This window comes from Molothrus ater, chromosome 2 (genome assembly GCF_012460135.2).
Source record: "Molothrus ater isolate BHLD 08-10-18 breed brown headed cowbird chromosome 2, BPBGC_Mater_1.1, whole genome shotgun sequence".
Classification (NCBI taxonomy): Eukaryota; Metazoa; Chordata; class Aves; order Passeriformes; family Icteridae; genus Molothrus; species Molothrus ater.
The window spans coordinates 43,325,430-43,344,505 of record NC_050479.2 but is presented as its reverse complement, the minus strand read 5'-3'; the positions used below and the strand labels follow the sequence as shown (position 1 = coordinate 43,344,505).

The following is a 19,076-nucleotide window of genomic DNA, read 5'->3' as shown; positions in this document are numbered from 1 at the left end:
GAAGATTGTAACCTGTCATCTGTGTACACTCTTTATACATCAATGTATAAGAAAAGCACAACAAATTCTGTTAAAGGACATATAATATAATCTACGTTGGAGCTTGCTGACAGAAGGAAGTTGCCAAGCCCAGGAGTATGGATGATTGAGAAATACTAGTCCTCTCCCCTTCTTATGAGCTGTCATTCAGTAGACTGGATAATGACATTGTTTTATTGCTTTGCTCAGTAGTGGTTAATCTTTAGTGCAAATTTTAATAACTTATGTTTCGGTTTGTTAACTATATTCAAATGAAAGTGTGGAATGATCCACACTTAGAACTGGTTTTGCAGTCTTGTGTAGAAATTGCTGACATGGATTAAAGATTTCTTTTAAACTGAAAGCCTTATGTTTTACAGTGCTGAATGACCACTTGCAGCTTCGAAGCACACTAAGAAAAATTTCTGGCTCTCAGTGGTAAGGTGTGACATTTAAAATTTGTGCATGGAGCAAATTCTTGATTTTGGCATCAAGGAAGCTGTTCTTAAAGATAACCTCATGCCTCCCACCTGCTTCCTTGGCAGCTCTAACAGCTCCCATCGGACTTCAGCTTGTAGACAGGACAGGAGTTTGTAAATTGGTCCCGTGTGTCACGTTTGCCTTAGGAAACTGCAACTTTTGAAGATGCCCTGAAGACTGCCGAATTCTTGGAAACTTTTGTCAGAAAAACAAAAGTTTGGCATTTCAAGCCAAATTGAACGGCGTACCTTACTGACAGTGTTAAGCCTGTTGCTAGCAGTTCCCCAAAGCGCTGTAATTTTTTTTTTTTTTCGTGTTTTGGGTCGAAATTGCTCCCGTACCACGCCAGCTCTTCCTTTGCCTTTGGGTTTCTCCTCCGCAGCCCGCACTGCCCGCACCCCGGGCGTACGTGCTAGGGCGGGGGTGTTTCCTCTCGTCCCCAGCCCCGAGACGGGCGCTGAGCAGCGCTCTCCCGCTGCCGCCCTGGGCGTGGGGCCCCTCCACGGGCGGGGGCTGGGCTGGGCTGGGCCGGGCCGGGGGAGGGCCCCGGCGGGGCGGCGGGCGGTGCCTCCCCCGCGGCGGCTCTGGGGGCGCCTCGGCCGCGTCCCTGCGGCAGCTGGCGGCGGTCGCGGGCCATGGGGGGGGAAGAGCCTCTGCCTCGGCGTCCTGACCGTCGCCGTCCTGCTCCTGGCCGCCGCCTCGCAGGGTGCGGAGCCGCCGCCGAGCTGCGAGGCGGTCCGGAAAGTTTTCCAGCTGCGGCGGCTCGGCCCGCTCGGCGGCGTCCCGGAGTTCCCGCGGGCAGGTAAGGCAGAGCTGGATGGGGCGGGAGGCGCCGGGAACGGCGGGACCGCCGCGTTTGAATTCGGTGCCGCCGGCGGCGATGGGTGGGTGGTGCTCGTGGCCGGGCTGGGCACCGCGGGCACATCGGGTCCCCCGCTTGGTAGCGACATCGCGGCTGGCCCCTTAAAGAGAGAAGACGCTCTTCCCGGGCTGTGGGCACTGGGGCACCCCGACACCTGCCTAAAACTCCCTTGTGCCCACCCACTTCTCCTCTGTACCGCGCAGAGCAGAGCGAGCCGGCTTCAGCTGGGGTCATCCTGCTTCCAGCCGGCCGTGGGCAGGCACAGGTACAGCGGTGCGAACCCTGGGGGCTGGGGACAGCCGCCGAGCTGCTGCTGGGGCTGCTGGAATCACTCTGCTGTGAAATGAGAGTGACTTACACCGCTGCCAGTGCTCGGGCTGCGCATTTTCCGTACGGATATCTGCCTGTCACTGGAACGTAATGGAATAAAATTCCCGGGAAAGTAGAGTCTTCATGGCAATTTGAATATATCTAGCATTTGTATCAGCAGTTAATTTTTTTTAAAGTAGATGCTGAATGACGTTGCAAAGCACATACATAGTAAGGTGTATGGTCTTAGGTTTGAGGTTTTGGTTCCAGGTTTGTGAGAACCTCAGTTGAACTCAGAGGATTAAAATGCAAGTATTTTAAGTATCAGCGGTATAGGATGTAAAACCAACTTTTTTTTACATATCTCTAAAATGTGTTCATGTTTGGCTGACAGGTTAACTAGTAAATGTGAGTCCACGCTTTTTAAACAGAGAATGCAACAAAAGCTGAGTTAATGTCCCCCTCACTTTTAAAATATCAATAACTAACCTCATTGTTTTTTTAAAGATAATTTGTGTGGTTTTTATTAACTCTGCAAGTTGAGATAAGGCATACTAAGTTTATTTTAAAGGAATCCCTCCAAAATAGAGCTTTTAATAACTCTAGCTTTAAATGTGACAGATAATGCTTGACACAGTCAATATTGCATTGTGTAGTTTATAAATTGGAGTACTATATTTATTAACACTACGTTTATCAACATGCATGGTTGTCTTCTTGCATTGTCCTAACCTAAAGATTTTATAATTGTCTTTGATAAAAAGAAAATAAACACTTCAGTTGGGAAGACTGATGAGACAGGTACTGTTCAAATGAAGGTGTCTGGAAAGTGAAATCTGAGTTACAGTCCTGTCGGCGATTTAGTTTTTCTGTGCTGATTATTTGTGTGAATAATCTCAGTATGAATGATATGGTATCACTTTATCTATGTTCTTCTCATTCCGTAGCCTAGTGTAAATTTTATGCTTTCTCTGTTATTATTTATTTTGATTACTCTACTTCATTTGTGTACTAGGGATAGGAAGGAAATAATGTTGACTCAAGAGAAAAGAGCTACAGTGCTTTATACAGGTTTCTTCTGCTCTGCTCCTCTGATTTCCTCCTTTCCCCTATCATATTTTTTGTACCACTACTCACTTTCTTCTTTTGATTTTGACTTTTCTGAATTTCCTGCTCGTAGGAAAAACCATGTTTGAATTGTACAAATATAAAAGAATTCCTTTCTCTGCTGCTGCCCTTGCAAACAGTGAGCAGCAGGAGGTGTGGTACCAGCTGTATGGTCAGCAGCCTTTCACTCTTTGAAGGAATTACATTGCTGTGGACTGCCAGAGTTCTTGTTCTAAGAACTCTGTTCAGCTATCATGAAACAAATAATTGCAAACAGTAAAATCTGTCCAGAAGTGCAATGACAAGAAAATGGGGCTTAAATAAGTATTTTAGAAGGTTTAGGTGTGATTAAAGGTATTAGTAGGCTCAAAGCGTAATGTGAAGAGAAATGTCAGTTTTTGCTCCTGATCTTCTATATTAAGCCTTCTTTTGAAGCAAGATGTAAAAATATTTTAAAACCTTTTCTGATGACACTAAGAAATGTGTTTGTGTGTAAGATGCACGCATGCGCCCATACAACACACACATTTCTTGTAGATGTCCCCTTGCGAAAATAGGTGTCCAAGCTGCCTTTGCAAGGTTTAATTTTGGTGCTGAAATGTGGGCATCTAGCAGCATTTTAATTTTCTTAGGGTGTCCATAATGTTCCCAGTGGGGCTGAGAGATGCAGTAACTCTGGGAAACTTACATCTTTCTAGAAGTGCAGTGTGCAGTAGGTGGGATACCTTTGGCATCTCAGGTGCTTCTTGTGGGCAGCCACAGTGGACAGCCAGTGCAGCTTGTGGCATCTTGGAGCTACTCCATTATCAAATGTTGGTGTTGTCTTCAGAATAAGCTGCATAAATGCCTCTACTGCATTGCCTCTGTGTCTTTATTTTAGTGGTACCGTAGACATCACTTAAGAACACTTTCATTTAAATGTCTTAAGCTGAGTCTTTGGGGTAGAGAATGATCACCAGCTGAAGAACAGCAGGAATGCTGGCTGATGTATGGTTTTGTATGCAGTGGAAGTCAATAAAATTACAGGGTTTATATTTGCCTTGGTTTTGTTGCATGTATGACAAAAGGCTGTACCATTCCCATTCTTTCCTCTTCTCAGTAGGAATAAAACCAGCAGCCTTATAGCAGTAAATCATGTAAATTCTAGTTCTGGAGATTGTCATGTGTTTGTATTTTGAATATATGTTAGCTCAAAAACCTATACATTATTTTATATAATAGTTTTGCAGCTATTGTATAAAGGTTGTGTATCCTTAAGGGACAAAAAAATACCTCTGTCATCCTATGCAGAAATGACATATATAAGTACATAAAAGTGATCTTGAAGGATATGGAAACTACAAATTTGAGTTTGTGTTATCATCCACGCAGGACAGGATATAGTGTTGAAAATGGCAACTAATAATCAAGATATATATATTTTTTTTTACCACTCTCAACATACTTATTGCTACCCCTAGCAATCAAGACATTTGACTAACTGTTCTTGGTCTTTTGTACATATGATTTAGGAACTATAATACAGACTTAGGTCAGCCCCATCACATGCTTTATTGGAACATTAATTGCGTTCACGCTGATTTCAAGTGTTAGTTGCAAAAATACTTGTTTTTTTCCTGTCTGGTTCTGTGCTACGAGAACATTTTTGATGGGACTGTACAGAAAAACCTCAGCAATTAAAAATCCTGAAAGACACTTTTTTGCTGTATGAAGAATTAAATAAATATAAAAAGTACTCAAAGGTTAGGTCTGGAGTTTTTTGGTTTTTTTGATATGTATGGGTATTGGATTACAATATGTCATATTGTAATCCAATATGACTTGAATTATTAAAAAAAAGAAATTGTTGTCTGCAAAATACTTTTTAGCATATTTTTATTTCCTATGTTCAAGATATTGTATATCCTTTCTGATATTGTAACCCAGGATTTCTTGAAGATTTCCATTCTTTTATCCTATATGCTAGTAAATCCAGAGCTTTTAGCTAATTTCAGCAGCTCTTTTTTTTCAGACAGATTAAATGGGAGCTCTGAGCTCTTCTTGTTATCTTGATTGCAAATAATATTTATTTGTTGGTTTCTTTCTCTCAGAGTACCTAGAACAGAGAAGTTGTGTATCCCCAATCCCTGGAAGTGGTCAAGGCCAGGCATGATGGTGCTTTGAAAAACCTGGTCTAATGAAATATGTCCCTGCCCATGGTGGAGGGTTGAAACTAGATATTCTTCTGTAAGGGCCTTCCCACCCACACCATTCTATGATCCAATTTTAGCAACAGCAGAATAGGATGGCTGGTGAACATTTCATTCTTGCCTTCCTAACAGAGAGCCTCCAGTAGGTATGTCAGTGAAAAAAAATTTCAGGCTTCTGTTTGCACCAAAAAGCTGAATTTTGTGGTTCATTGAAAAATATTACATTTACTGTCACTGTAGAATCAAACAATTCCTAATGAAGTGGGGGGAAGAAGTGCTGGAGATATTTTTTCTCAGCAGTTTGGTTTTGGTTGGTTTCTGTTTGTTTGCTTTTTTGGTTTTGGGTTGGTTTATTTTTTCAGGGATCAATCTAGGCTTCTTTTCAGCAAACACTGGGAGATCATGTGTGCAATTACGAGAGCAAGAAGCATCAAAGAGAGTGAAGACTGTGATTATTTAAAATTTTACTGTAAAGGCTTTTTGGTAGAGAACCATTATCAATATGAAGTTGAATAAATGAGAAAAACCATGCTGGAAAGATGAGATAGTGTCAGAAAAAGGTGGTCTGTGGTACTATTGTTAATTCAAGTTTAAATATTCTTGTTAATTCCCCTTAAAGTAACAATAGAAGTCAGTTTAAAATCCAGCAGGTTACTTTAATGCAATTCCAAGATCATATTTGAATTTTAATTTGGGTTTCTAGTATAATTTACATTCCAGTAATTTGGATTTTGGTTCTACCTCAAGTCAAGTTAAATTTTTTGTCTTTTGTTGTATGGAGGCAGGGACACTTCTAATTACTCTATTTGTTTAGCAGGCATTCAGAGCTCTGGAATATGATTTAGTCAGAGACAGAAAGTGAATTGCTCTGTCAAATCAGTTACTGATGTTCATTATATCACATCTGTTTTTGTAAGGACTGTTGCCAATGGCATAATTTTGTGTGTGTGTGAACATTTCACCTCTGGATCCACAAAATGATCACTGTGAAAAGAAATTTGACAATATTTTGAGATTAAAATCAGCAAAAAAGTGGACTCAGCTCTATAGCAGTTCCCCTATCTCAGTCTCCTATCTTTCAGCTTCTCTAGGAAGTCTTCAATGCTCAGTAGTTTTGATCTGGCTGGGTTGGCCTGAAAGGCGGTGCAGCTCATGGAGTGCCTCCTGACTCTCACACCGAGTGGAACAGACCAGGGTTATGTCTACACTGTTTAGGGCTGGTGTCCTGTAGAAGGAATGGACTTTTGTAATGCCAAGTCACTGTGGCATTACATACACAAGTCTCAAAAATTGGAGGGCTTTTGGACAGGATGACGTGTTTTGTTCTGTGAACTGTAGCGTGGGTGTATGAAGGGATGGTTTCACCTTGCTGGAGTGCTTCTTAGTAGGCAGGAAGATGTGCTTGGAGTGTATAAGGAAGGAGCCAAACTTGTACTACAGTGTTGTCTGGAGTGCTCTTTGAAAGCAGTATATAGAATTCACCATCTCTTGAAGTGCAGGTGAGAGAAATACTGACTCCTGCTGAATAGAGCCACAGAAAAAAGTGAGATGATGGTTCAACAGTATCGACAGTCAGGGCCAGGTGCTTGAGGCTGATTCCCCATCTCTTTTACTGAGCCAAGCTGAAGTACTTTACGACAATCGTAGTGATAGCAAGTAATGCTAAATCTGGAGTGGTGCTTGTGACAAAAATAAGTTAATAAATATTAAAGGATAAGCATGAGAAGGACTTAGGTCTGATACAGGTTCCAAATCCATTTTGAAATAAACCAGTGATTTGACAGTTGCATCCAAGCCATATGGCATTTCAGTGCTGGCTTTTGAAAGACTGTTTGTCATGACAATTCTAATGTTTTGGGATTTTTTAGACCCTGGATTTGATCACTTGGAAGTCTAAATAGGCAGAAATTTATCACAGATCTGGCATTTGCTCTTCCTGGCAGTTAATGGCCTCATCCTGTCAGCATTTGTTTATCGCAAGGTACTGAAAATACAGATTTGTACAGCTGAGACCACGATTAAAATTTTGAAATCAGTTCCAGACAGATAAACCTGCAGCTTAGAACAATTAACGTTTTTCTTCCCAAACTGTCTTTCCTAGACTCAGCTTATTTTCAGTTCTAAAACCTTTCTTATACCATAACTGTTTACTTCAATATATTTTTATTACAGGCTAAGGTATTTCACTTCCAGTTGTCTTGTGATCCTGTTTCAAAGTGGATAACAGTGTAGAGCCATCAGAATTTGGTACCAATATGCCCTTTTGGAGTAGAAAGTGTTTTCTCCCTTTATTTCAAAATTGGTTATTGATAAAACAGTTCTTGTGGAAGATGGAAAGTTTTTTAGATGTGAAAACTCAGAAAATAATTGTGTGGGTTTTTTAATACTGCTTGTACTGAAATGGAAAGACCTGTTTAACGGTCTGGCTTGTGTGAGTTCCGAAACATTATCTGTAAGCTGTTCCTTGTTCTGTAGATCTCTAAAAAAACAACTGGAAAACCACTCTGTGGTTTTGAGCAACAATTCAATTTTTAGTCAGTTGGGTTCTTTGTATGTTGTATTTGGTTACTTTTTCCTGGCCAGTGAAAGCAGCTGTGTTTAATGAGCTGGAACAGAAGTAGATCAATAAAATGTACTTCATATGTACATGCTTAACAGTCTTAAAACTACTATAAAACAAAATTCACTTAGGATTGGGAATGAGATCCATGTTCAAAAGATGCTGCTTAAAAAATGCTTTTGATAAAATCAAGGAAATAAAATAATACTGGCATTTCATCTGAAGCCATATACAAATATACATTATTATTTTAGGATTTGGCTGAAAGTGTGTCTTCTTGAAGCTATACTCAAGTCCATATAGCCTAGATAAAGTTTCAAATTAACTTCTGTAGCAGTGATACCTATATCTTCTGCTTTACAAGTATATCTAGATATCTATACTTCTGCTTTACAAGTGTCAAAGGTTTGAAAGCTAAGCAGTGCCTTACAATTGTTTAAAATACTAAGAAGAGTTTGGGTAATAAACCTAATTTTAAGTTATTTCATTTTAATATTAGACAAGTATTTTTAATGTCTGTGCCTGTGTACACAGGGAACTGCATGTGAGCAGTTACCCTGTATATTATTTGTTAATAATGAAAATGGAGAAGTTTAAAGGTCATGCAGATGAAAATAAGTTTCTCACTATGTTTCCACGAAATCTTGTCATATCTGTCAGTGCAATAATAATGCATTTGAGAACAAAATTTGGATTGGACTGTTTTGTATTAATATAATTTAAATTCTCATATTTGTTCTTCCATGATATATTTGTTCTTTGTATTAGAAAGCATTGTTTAGATACAGTATTAGAAAAATATTTTGAATACCACATGATAACAAGGAAGGTGAATAATGCTTTTTAGGCTTGATTATGCTCCAGTGCTAAAGTTATAAAAGTATTGAGTTTTCCCTCTGGGATTTCAGCGTACCCAAAATGAAAAAAAAATCCTCCTTTGTAGAAGTGTCTCCCAGCCTATTAGGGAAGTAGGGAGTTGGTGTCAGGGATTCATGGGAATGTTTGGCATTAGGGAAAGACACAGTTAGGGAGATTAGACTGGAAGTTAGGACTGCTCCATATAGTAGTTAATATAAGCGTGTTCATTATGCATCTGTCAGGAATCGGCTTTCCACTGGTGTGTTTGTAATGTTTGGAAGTAGTTAGCTTTTTCTAGTCCAAGGACAGGTGTGGCAGCCGTGAGCTGCTCCAGCATTTCAGTGTGCTAGAGGATCATAGAATGACAGAATAGTTTGTGTTGGAAGGGACCTCTAAAGGTCATCTGTCTCGGTCCCTCTGGGAGCCTCTCAGGAGCCCTGGGCCACTCCCGAGTCAGCAGACACTGCGGGGCAGCCCCGACACGGCCGACAGCGGGGAGACACTCTCTGTGTGTGCCCCGAGGGTGCTGAGGGCACCTGGGCTGGCAGGGAGACACTCTCTGTGTGTGCCCCGAGGGTGCTGAGGGCACCTGGGCTGGCAGGGAGAGCCCCGGGAGATGTGCCAAGGTCACATTTAAAGGGAGGTGGAAACCCAAAGCAGATAACATTTTGCCAACCAATGAGTAACTCTAAGGGATGGATGCTGGGGGATAGACATATAGGACAGCGCATGGGGCAAGGCCTGGGGGGCTGACCCCTGGCCTCTGGAAAATCACTCGACGACTTGGACCGAAACTTCTGGATGGAGGGGATGGGATGCTGAGTGATTGACAGAGAGCCAGGGTGGGGTTTGGGGATGATCTCATCCCGGGAGAGGAATTACACAGGTAAAGGGAGGGAGGTACAGTCTGGGATAAACCATTTGGGAAAAATATGGGAATACAAAACAAAGCTACTTCAAAGTATTACAAAATATAAAAACGCACTACAACAGTCATCTAGTATGCAATGAGTGGGGACATCTTCAACTAGATCAGGTTGCCCAGAGCCCCATCTAAGCAGTTCTTGAGTGTTTCCAGGTGTGAGACATCTACCACCTGTATTGTGATGTACAATGCATATTCAACATATTTGACCAACATTAGTTAACAATATTCACAGCTGGAACAAGATTACATTGTCAGGGAAATTATATTATGTGACTTTAATTAACTGTAATGAGTGTACTCTTCCCACAGATTTTAATCAGTATCCCCTTCTGTTGAACAAGACCAAATGGTTTAAAGCTTTGAATATTTCTTCTGTGTGTCAATACCCATGTAAAAAAAAAATCTCTTTGGTGTTTGTGTTTTGCATACTTTTGTTTTATATTAATCAGTGGAACTGCCTTTTCCTTAGGTGTTGATCTCCAGGTTTGTACTTCTAAAAATCCAACATGCTGTACCAAAAAGATGGAAGAAAGGTATCAGATTGCAGCAAAGCAAGATATACAGCAAGTGCTTCAAACATCAAGTGCTACATTAAAATTTTTAATATCTCGTAATGCAGCTGCTTTTCAAGGTAAAACTTCTGCCTTTTGTTTCCAAACTTGTTCGTACTTTTCTTGATTTTCCTCTTTGATTATTTATGATGTAATAAAAGTTATCTGTTAATTTTTAGCTTCTCCCTATGCTTTTATGCTTTCAAATAAGGAGTACTATATTGTTGTGGTTTGTTTTGTGTTTGTTCTGTTCCCCCATTGTTCATGTTAAAGGTCCTGCCCCAATCCCAGTTATCTGTCAATCCCTAAACCCCTCCCCAGTTGCTATGGTTGTCAAATGTATCATTTTTGTTCTCCACCCCCGGTTGCCTGCCTGTCACTCGGCACCCCTGCCTCCTTTTCCAGAAGCTTCTGGCCAGGGTGTCAGGTGATTGGCTCGGGGACTGGGGCCCCTCCCTCAGTTATACGCGATTGGTTCTGTTGTTGTGTCAATTCCCAATGTATCTTTCCCTTCCCTCTCCTGATTTGTCATCCCTCACCCCTCCCATTCCCTTTAAAACCCGGGGTTTTCCCCACCTCGGGCTTTCAGGTCTCTGCTCCCATCCCCTTCTCCCAGTTCTTTGTTCCTACTCCCCAGCTTCCATCGGGAATGTTTGGTCCCCCGGGACCTAATAAACCCGATAAAACCAAAGGGACTGAGAGACGCCTCTTCATCCTGCGGCTCGGAGTTTTATAGCGGCCACCGTCCGGAAGGCAGGTTATTGCCTTAGGCGCAGTACCCAGCTTCGCGTTGGGGAAGCGCCCTCCTTGGCTGGAGACGGGCTGGTCATTCTAGCCTGGGCGTGTTTCTCCATCGGCCACACCGCTCCACTATATCATGCAGGTGATTAGAAACTGCATTGCTTTTGGAATTTGTGGCTTTTAAAAACTTATATTTGATAAAAAGTAAGAAAATATTCTAGTAAGATGCTTTGAATTTAATTGTAAACCTGTAACTTCACATTCTTTTTAACTTCCTTAGTTTGGGCCATACTAAAATGCAAAATTAATGCCTGGAGTGCTACAAAAGAGAGATTTTTTTTTTTTATACCACTGTTTCCACCCACTGTATTCTTTGTCTTTTTCTAGTAGACATTCTTGAGTAGTTGGATTTTGAGATTTTGAGATTCTTTTTTCAGATCTAGTTTTTCAGACTCTTGAGTTTCTAAATATGATTGAAAAAATAATTGCGTGTTGAACCATAGTTGTTTTAATAAATGACAAGAGGTTACCTGATAAATAATAGTTATTTGGACTGGTGGTGGGGTTTCCTTTTTGCTTCGTATACTGTTAGTTTCTTTTTGATTTAATTAGCCAGAAGTTAATGCAGAAATAGGTTAAGGAGCTGAGGAGATGTGAAAATAGAGATATGAGGTTGTATGTGATGGAAGGAGATACAGAGTTTACGTGTGTTGAGGACAAAGCCCTAAAGTCTTGTCATTTGTCTGTTAGTAATATGTACTTATTAACCTTTATGGCCACTTCATTGGAAAGGATAACATGGTAACTTCATACAGGCTTGGGAAGTTGTCCTGGCAATTCTTCTGTTTTTAACCTGTGATGCTGAAATAATTAGCAGAAGGGGGTCCGAAAATGCAAAGTTGACTTTGGAGTCCTAAAGCCTCCTCTTTTTTAATTTAGGCTGTCTAATGCTAAAAACAAGCTGGAGTTGTGAGTTGCTCTCCACCTTTTGGGAGTTTTACCATTTAGCCTGCCTAACACAGCTGTCAAAGGGTGTTACAATCAGGGAATCATTGATATAATGTACAGAGAAATCTTTCCATCTCTTTTCTGCCTTCGTTCTTCCTTTCAAATTCTGTGTATTATCTTTTTCTTGCTACCATAAGAGTTAACCTAGAGTTTGGTACATATTATAATATGTTAAGTTTAGTCTGCTGTCTTTGGTCCATTATTTGCATTTAAAAAAAATACTTTTCAAAGCATATACTTAAAAGTAAAATCTATTTTATGTATCTTATACACTTCACATATTTTTGAAGTACATGCTTTAGTCTATAGTAGTTTTGTCTTTATTTTCTTTTTATGTAAAGAAGTATAACAGAGAGAATGTTGCATGGATTCTGGTATTTTGGATTTAAAACCTTGTTTAACTTTGAAGTAATTCTTTGTGAAAAAGCATGCTATTGAATATACCGCTAATTTTTGAAGAATTGCAACCATTGCTAACTAAAATTGAAGCTAAATGATTTCAGATTCAGAAACAATAGTAAGATGCTGCTGATGTTTTTTCAGCTTGGAATTCTAGGTACCTAGTAAGACATTCTATCTGATCTGAATTCAGTTTTGACCCTGCTTTGAAAGCAGGACTTTGGGCTGGACACTTCTTTAAGGTCCTTTCAATCTGAATTACAGTACGACAGGGTGCCTATCTCACCACCAAAATGTGTAGGCATGCCTTTTATGTTTAGACAAGGCTGGGCTGGGCAGATAGGAATGTGATTATCTCTTCTGCTGCTTTGGCAATTGGACAGACATCTCAGGAGTCACACAGAAAGCTTGAAGGGGATTGTTGGGGTGTGTAGAGAACAGAGCAGATGTCATGGATTGTGTCACTGCTGTCACCTGCCTCTTCTCAAAGTATGTTGAGGTTGGCTTGCAAGGGGAGGACCAGATCCCAACAGAACAAATAGCTAATTTTTTCTCAGTTTCTTATATATTCAGTAGAGAGAAGTAGGCAGTTAAAATAAGAGATCTGTATCTGACTCTGAAGGTCTTCAGAGGTATGTTTCCATTCAGCATTAAATACAGTCTAGAGATCCTGAATCTTCAGGGTGTCCAGCCACCAGGGACTTTATGGTGACTGTCTTGGTGAAATGAGGCAGCTGTCTGCCTATCTGTCTATTAACTTGTCACATGTGTGCACGTGTTTTTATGTAAGAGTAAATTAATCTGTATATATTGACATATCTTTGTCACCTTCTAATGTTTGTGAAAATTCCATGGTTCTGTACTGTGGTAAGTGCTGCCTCCTGACAGTACTTACTGGCAATTTTCAAACGATTCAAAAATTCCATGCCCCTTAGGACATGTCAAGCTACATGGTGCAAATTGCACCACTTGTGTACTGGGTACTACTGAGTACTGTTAGTTTTTTCCTTATGTTTTGGGGTGTTTCAGAATGTGTGTTTTCTTTTTTGTTGTGAGTCTTCTATTTCTTTTTTAATAGCTTTGAGGAATGGTAAGGGAACAGAAGGATGAGTGGCAATGAAGTTAAATAAGATATTAATCCAGTAAGTGGGAGATATATTATGGAGAGCAATATATAATTTTTCCCTTGGGAAAGGTGACTAGAGAACTTAAGCTGTATGATAATTTTGTTTCAAGATAGTAATTTTGATAGGATAACATTATTGCACATTTCTGATTTTTAGTATTTCTTAATATTTGAGGAAGAGATTGTTGCTGCTGTACAGGGATTGCTATAATATCTCCATTCTGGTAACCATAAACACAAATCCTTTTTAAACCTTACATTTGCATGACATAGACATATCTCAATATGTACACACTCATTTTGTGTAGTTCTTAGATGTTACTCAAAGTTCACACTGATCTTTGTCTATACCTGTACTCAAAAGATTAACAAGTGCCACCAGGGTTACAGTGTAGTCACATTGCAGTGCTGGTTTTTGTGTAGAGGAAAAAAAAATCCCTACAATTTCTGAAATTTGAAGAGGAATTGAATAGGCATTTAAGAATCTGGTGAACTACGATAGGATGGAGTGCTGTGCAACAGAATAGCAAATCTTGTGTCACTTCACTATTTTTCCACAAGAGAGCTCATAACCCTTTAAAAAGTGGCCATGTATGACATAGAACAAGATAACAGCTGGTCTGGGTGAAGGGGAAGTTTAGAGATAAGAATTTAGTTGTGGAGTCTAAAGCAAATGGACTTTTCTTTGTGCTACTATATTTGGCACCTCTAGTAGTGTAGCATAGGTTTCATAAATATGGAAGCATCAATCATTTCTGAATGAGGCTGCCTGTCACTGAAACAGAGGACTTGGCAAATGTGTGTCTGTATGCAATAGGTAATAAACTGCACTCTTCAATAGAGCATTACCTGACACTTCCTACTATGTAGGAAAAATTTAATGTCTTTGCCATGTAAGTTCTGAAGTCTATTGAATCAGGCTTTCTTGATGCTTTTCTATGAAATTATTGCTACACAGTAGATCAATTTCCACTTTATCTTAGAGCATAATTAAATGAAGTAAAATTGTTGCATCATATTGTTTGAGATCACAGTACAATTATTACATTTAAATAGGAAAAAGTTTGAGATCACAGTACAATTATTACACTTAAATAGGAAAAAGTCAGTAGCTAAAGTAAATTGTGTGAACTAGAAAATGGGTTGAAATCTTCTGAGCTGCTTTCTCTGGTAATCTATAAGAAATAATGGAATTTCTGTTCATCTTTGTGAAACTAAATGTGCCCTGGCACTAATTCAATTGCTTTCCACTTGTGAAATTTTCTGAAGAATGATTTGAAGATCAGAAAACTTCCAGCTAGAGCTGCTATATCTCTCATGGTTTCAAATGATATGTTGCCTGTCAGATCATTTGCAATACAAACTGCTTTGATGTTCTAACATTTTCTTCTTTCACATCTCCATAATCCTTTATATTTTAAGTGTGATATAAATAAGCCTAAATCTAAATACTGGTGAATCCCACTTCTTTTAATTAAATGAAGTTTAGGGATTCTATTAAAAGACAAAAGTGTGGACAGGTTGAGAGACTCCCATTTGTCACTCTGTTATATTGAGGGATGAAAGTCTCAAAAATATCTATGGTTCACCAGAGTTATGTTTCTCTTTCTCGATGGCTCTGCAGCCATTCCCCACAGCTATGATCATGCTTCCCTCTGGACTGAAAAAGTAGGGAATTTTAATAGCACAGAAAAATCATTGTACCCACTGTCTAAGGAACAAAGCTGTTATACAGACTTTATTCTTCAGGAATCATCTATTCATATGGTATTTTGAGTCCTTTATAATAAAAAAGCAGGATAAACATTATGCTAATGTTAGATTTGGACCCAGTATGTCTGTATATACATAAAACAGAGCACTAAGGGACTGCTTAGTAAGTGCAGAAATGTAGAGATTTAGATTAATACCTAAAATTTCATTATTAATCCTGAGTTTTACTTCTGTATTGCAAGCAAGTCTTTTATCATTCCAAAGGAGTTTGATTCTACTCTATCTCATTCTTATCTTCTTGCCTGTATGTGGGCTGTGCCTGTAGGCACTCCTGGAGTATATGTATGTATCTATAAATGCACAGGGATTTAATGGGCTTCTGTAACAGTTTTCACCACATCAATCTTTTCTTAAATTGTTCTTTTCGAGTGTGCACTTGTGCTCCTGTATTCTAGTCTCAGCCTGCTCATTTACCATCAATTATTTCTCCTAGTTACAGTAGTGTCTGAGTTAGAATTAAGCTGATGTCGGTGCACTGTTCAGTCTCATACTCGGTGAGTACTAAGATTTCTTTCATATTTTTGTTAATACCCAGCTAACTACTATTTTGGCTTATGTTTCTGTAACACAGTGATCAGTACAGACATACATTAATTTAGATTTTTTTTAATGCTTTATGTAGTTCTTGTGCATTTGAAAAAGGAATTGAAGTACAGATTTAAAGCGTCATTCCCTTGGGAGCAGTGGCCATAGAAAATTTGTGTTTTCATGGATGCCTGCTTCCTGCTTATTCTGAGAACTTTGGGAAGCTTATAGCTGACAAAATGCAGGAGTTTGAAAGACTGACCTCCAGCAGAGAAGGTAGTATAAAATTGATGGTTTTGAATGAATGTTTAATATTATTTCAAAGGTAGAATTGCCTGCAGCCATTTAGATTTCCAAGATTTTCAAATACCCATGGGAGTTTTCACTTAGTGTTTTTATTCTGTGTTAAGAAAAAGTAAATACCCAAAAAGTTAGCAAGTCAAGTCTTGTTGAAAGACAGTACTCAAAATAGTCCTGACACGATGGAGACAAAGTACAAAAAAATTGTTGTTCAGTAGGAACAAATGCAAAGTGCTCCATTTAGCTGGGGAGGAACAGTGGAAGACATAATAGTATGGGGGATTTCTTGCAATGGATTTGTTCTGTAGGAGAGGTTCTGTGAATAATGATAGATCAAAAGATTACAAAAGTCAGCAGTTTCATACTGTTGTCAGGCAGGCAACTATTTTAAGATTCTTAAACAGAAAGACAGCAGAGATCTGTGAATTGAATCTTCTGTTTTGCATAGGTCAGCTGGAGAATATTTTTCAGTTTTGGGTAGTGTGCTAGAAAGACATGGACCAGTTGGAAAGAAGAGAGAAAAAAATATGCTCTGAATCCTACACAGAAAAAACTACACATAAGAAAGTGCTCATCTGTACTCCTTTATAGTAGATAAAGCCCCAGTGGTGTCATACTGCAGCAGAGAAAATACAGGGTCAGTATTAGAAACTATTTTCCACTGACAATATTAAAATGCTTTTGGTTAACAGTTTTGGGAATTCTACATCTTAGAAACAAGCTGGACAAGAAAACAGTTGCCAAGAATTATGTTGTAAATACAATTAATTCTGCTTGCAGGCCAGGTTTAGACTGGACTGCTCAAAAGACTTTTGTTGGCCTTAGGGCAGGTTTAAATTGTGATTTACAAAGAAAAGCTAAGTGATTTGAACGTTTTAACTAGTTTTAAGATTAATCTGTGGGTGTTAATGCTCTAGCAAAAGGGGTTTGTTCATTAATCTCTCTCCAAGAAGATAACACAGTTCCTTACTATAACATAATGGGATGGATTGCTTCAGTCATAAAGACTCCTGCAGAATGGGTTTAAATTTAGAATATTATACGTCAGTATTAAAAGAACACGAATTTGTTCATAACTTGATACATGATTATTTTTATTAGTTCTACAGTGGAACTATTGTGTATAGAACTAATAGATCTCTACACTGTCACTTCAGCAGATACTTAGGCTATTATGAACTACATATTCTATATGGGAAATTCAAAGAATTGTGCAGTTTTTACAGTACAGACAGTCTTATTTTTAACCTTTTTTAGTTTACAATTTGCCTCTTGGTGAACCTGACACACTGTTTAGAAGTGGAGTCATGTACTGCATTTCAAAGGCTTTGTGAGAGGTAAAACCAGTTTGGTTTCCCAACAGATGTAAACCTAACATTATCTGGTCTGACAGGGAATTTTTAAAGATAGGTATGTTTACATCTAGAGTGGATAAATCTGATTGTATTTTAAGTGACTTTTAATTAGAAAATGATTGTCAAACAGCAAAAAGGAAAAGTGAGGAAGGGTAGAATTGCATCAAATTGGAATTAATCAAGCATGAAAATACATTATTACAAAATTCAGAAAACCAAGCGCTGACTTTCCCTGTAAAAAAGTTATACCAGTACTTGAAGTAGATGAAGTATAGTAAAGAGAGAATTAAAAAGACTGTACTGTACACATAAACCTGGGAGGAGAATTTTGCTCCTGTGGAGACAAAATCCAAAGGTTGTCACTGAGACCCCAGGACTTGCCAAATATCACTGGAAACCTAAGGTTAGACAACTGAGCTGAGCCCAGTGTCACCATTGACTGTAATGACAGTTTGGACACTTGGCTAAATTTCATGCACATGGATACCTACACTGAGGTGTGTCTGAAGCTGTGCCCCAGTGAGCCTATTCTACACATCAAAGTACTTCCCTCAGAAGTTCCCTACCCTCTGAAACCTTACAGCCACCCTATCTGACAGTGCAAGCTGTGAGTAAAGTTTGGGAACAAAAGCAAGTTATTGAGCAGTAAGCTCACACTTGAGTTTCCAGCCTGTCAGCTTCTTGGAGATGACTGCTGTTATCCTGATGTAAATGAAAGTTGGCTTACTGCTTCCCTCCTGCTACCTGGAGAGGTAGAAATGTGCAAGAAGATTCTGTAAGCATAGTGTCAAATCTATAGTTCATTCTTTTGCTTATCTTGTGGCAATTTGCTTACGTGCAAAATAAGAAGTGAATATCTACTTTTCATTCTGTTCTTCTTGAATTAAGCAGAAATGTATGTGTCATGTAATGAAGTAGGTGACAGTGATTTTAACAGTGGTAATGAAACAAACTTCCTAGTATAAAACATGTCATGAGCAGTGTAAGTAGCTGTACTTTGATTCTTAAAAGAGCTATTGATACAAGTAATATCCATTTTTAATAAAGCTACAAATTTCATCTTGTATTGAAGGCTTGAACTTAGGTCTGTGCAGAGTAGAGGAGTGCCATAATAGAATTCTGCTGATCCTCGAGTTCTGGAAGAAAACATTTTGTATTCACTATTTCAGTGCATTTGAAATGCACATGCATTGCAGGTCAAAATACAGCATGCTACAGATCTGCTGCAGATCAGCTGCATAGCCATTCAGTACTTGCACAGTAGCCATTTATCTAGGGGTTTTCAGTAGTGTCTAAAATGCAGCAGAATTTACTGAGGAGAGTTGGCTGTTTTCTGGGTTATTAATTTTGCAGTGTGTAACTCTTTCCTGTTCCAGCTGTCTTTGTCGGTATATCTACTTAATATTCACTGTGAAAGAAGCAAAGTGAAAAATTAGCCCTGTAGTGGTTTGGTGATTAGGGTACTTGTGTGCCACAAAGAAAGGATTACTGCTCCAGTGAGTATTTTAAATTATTTGTATAATTTATAAATATAGTCTGCACTCTCAGGCCTAAATCACTTTAGAACAAGTGTTTTTCAAGATATGTAGGAGATACGGGTTGGATATACTTTCAGTGTCCAGATCTCCTCTATTTTATTGCCTTTTTCAGTGAGTCCTCTAAGGTCACCAGACTTGTGAAAAAAAAAAAAGGAATTATTTGCTGATTGCAAGACGACTAACTTCTCTTAAGAATGAAGAGATATGTATCTAAATTCCAGTAGACATTTCCCTCCACTGCTACCACTGTGATAGCCATGGGCTGGCTGCTTGTGGAAATAAACTTGTACAAAGATGTTCTGCAGGGCCAGGCTTGCTGAGAAGATTTCTTTAAAATCAAGTTTATATGTTATTTTTAAACTGAAGTATACCAATCTTTGTTCCATACTTGTGTAAAACACATTATGGATATGTAACTATATTTATTTATTGTTAGGCATTTGAAAATA

The 19,076-nt window shown here is 39.0% G+C and overlaps 1 protein-coding gene across 1 annotated transcript in view; it reads left to right on the top strand.

The window, feature by feature from the left end:
* Window positions 1–1,142: 1,142 nt before the first annotated feature.
* Window positions 1,143–19,076, top strand: part of GPC5 (glypican 5) — a 599,375-nt gene continuing 581,441 nt past the window's right edge. The window contains exons 1-2 of the mRNA XM_054518549.1: window positions 1,143–1,300; window positions 9,781–9,942. Of these exons, the coding sequence (XP_054374524.1) occupies window positions 9,834–9,942 (109 nt within the window). The 5' untranslated portion in view covers window positions 1,143–1,300; window positions 9,781–9,833. The remainder of the gene's footprint in view (window positions 1,301–9,780; window positions 9,943–19,076) is intronic.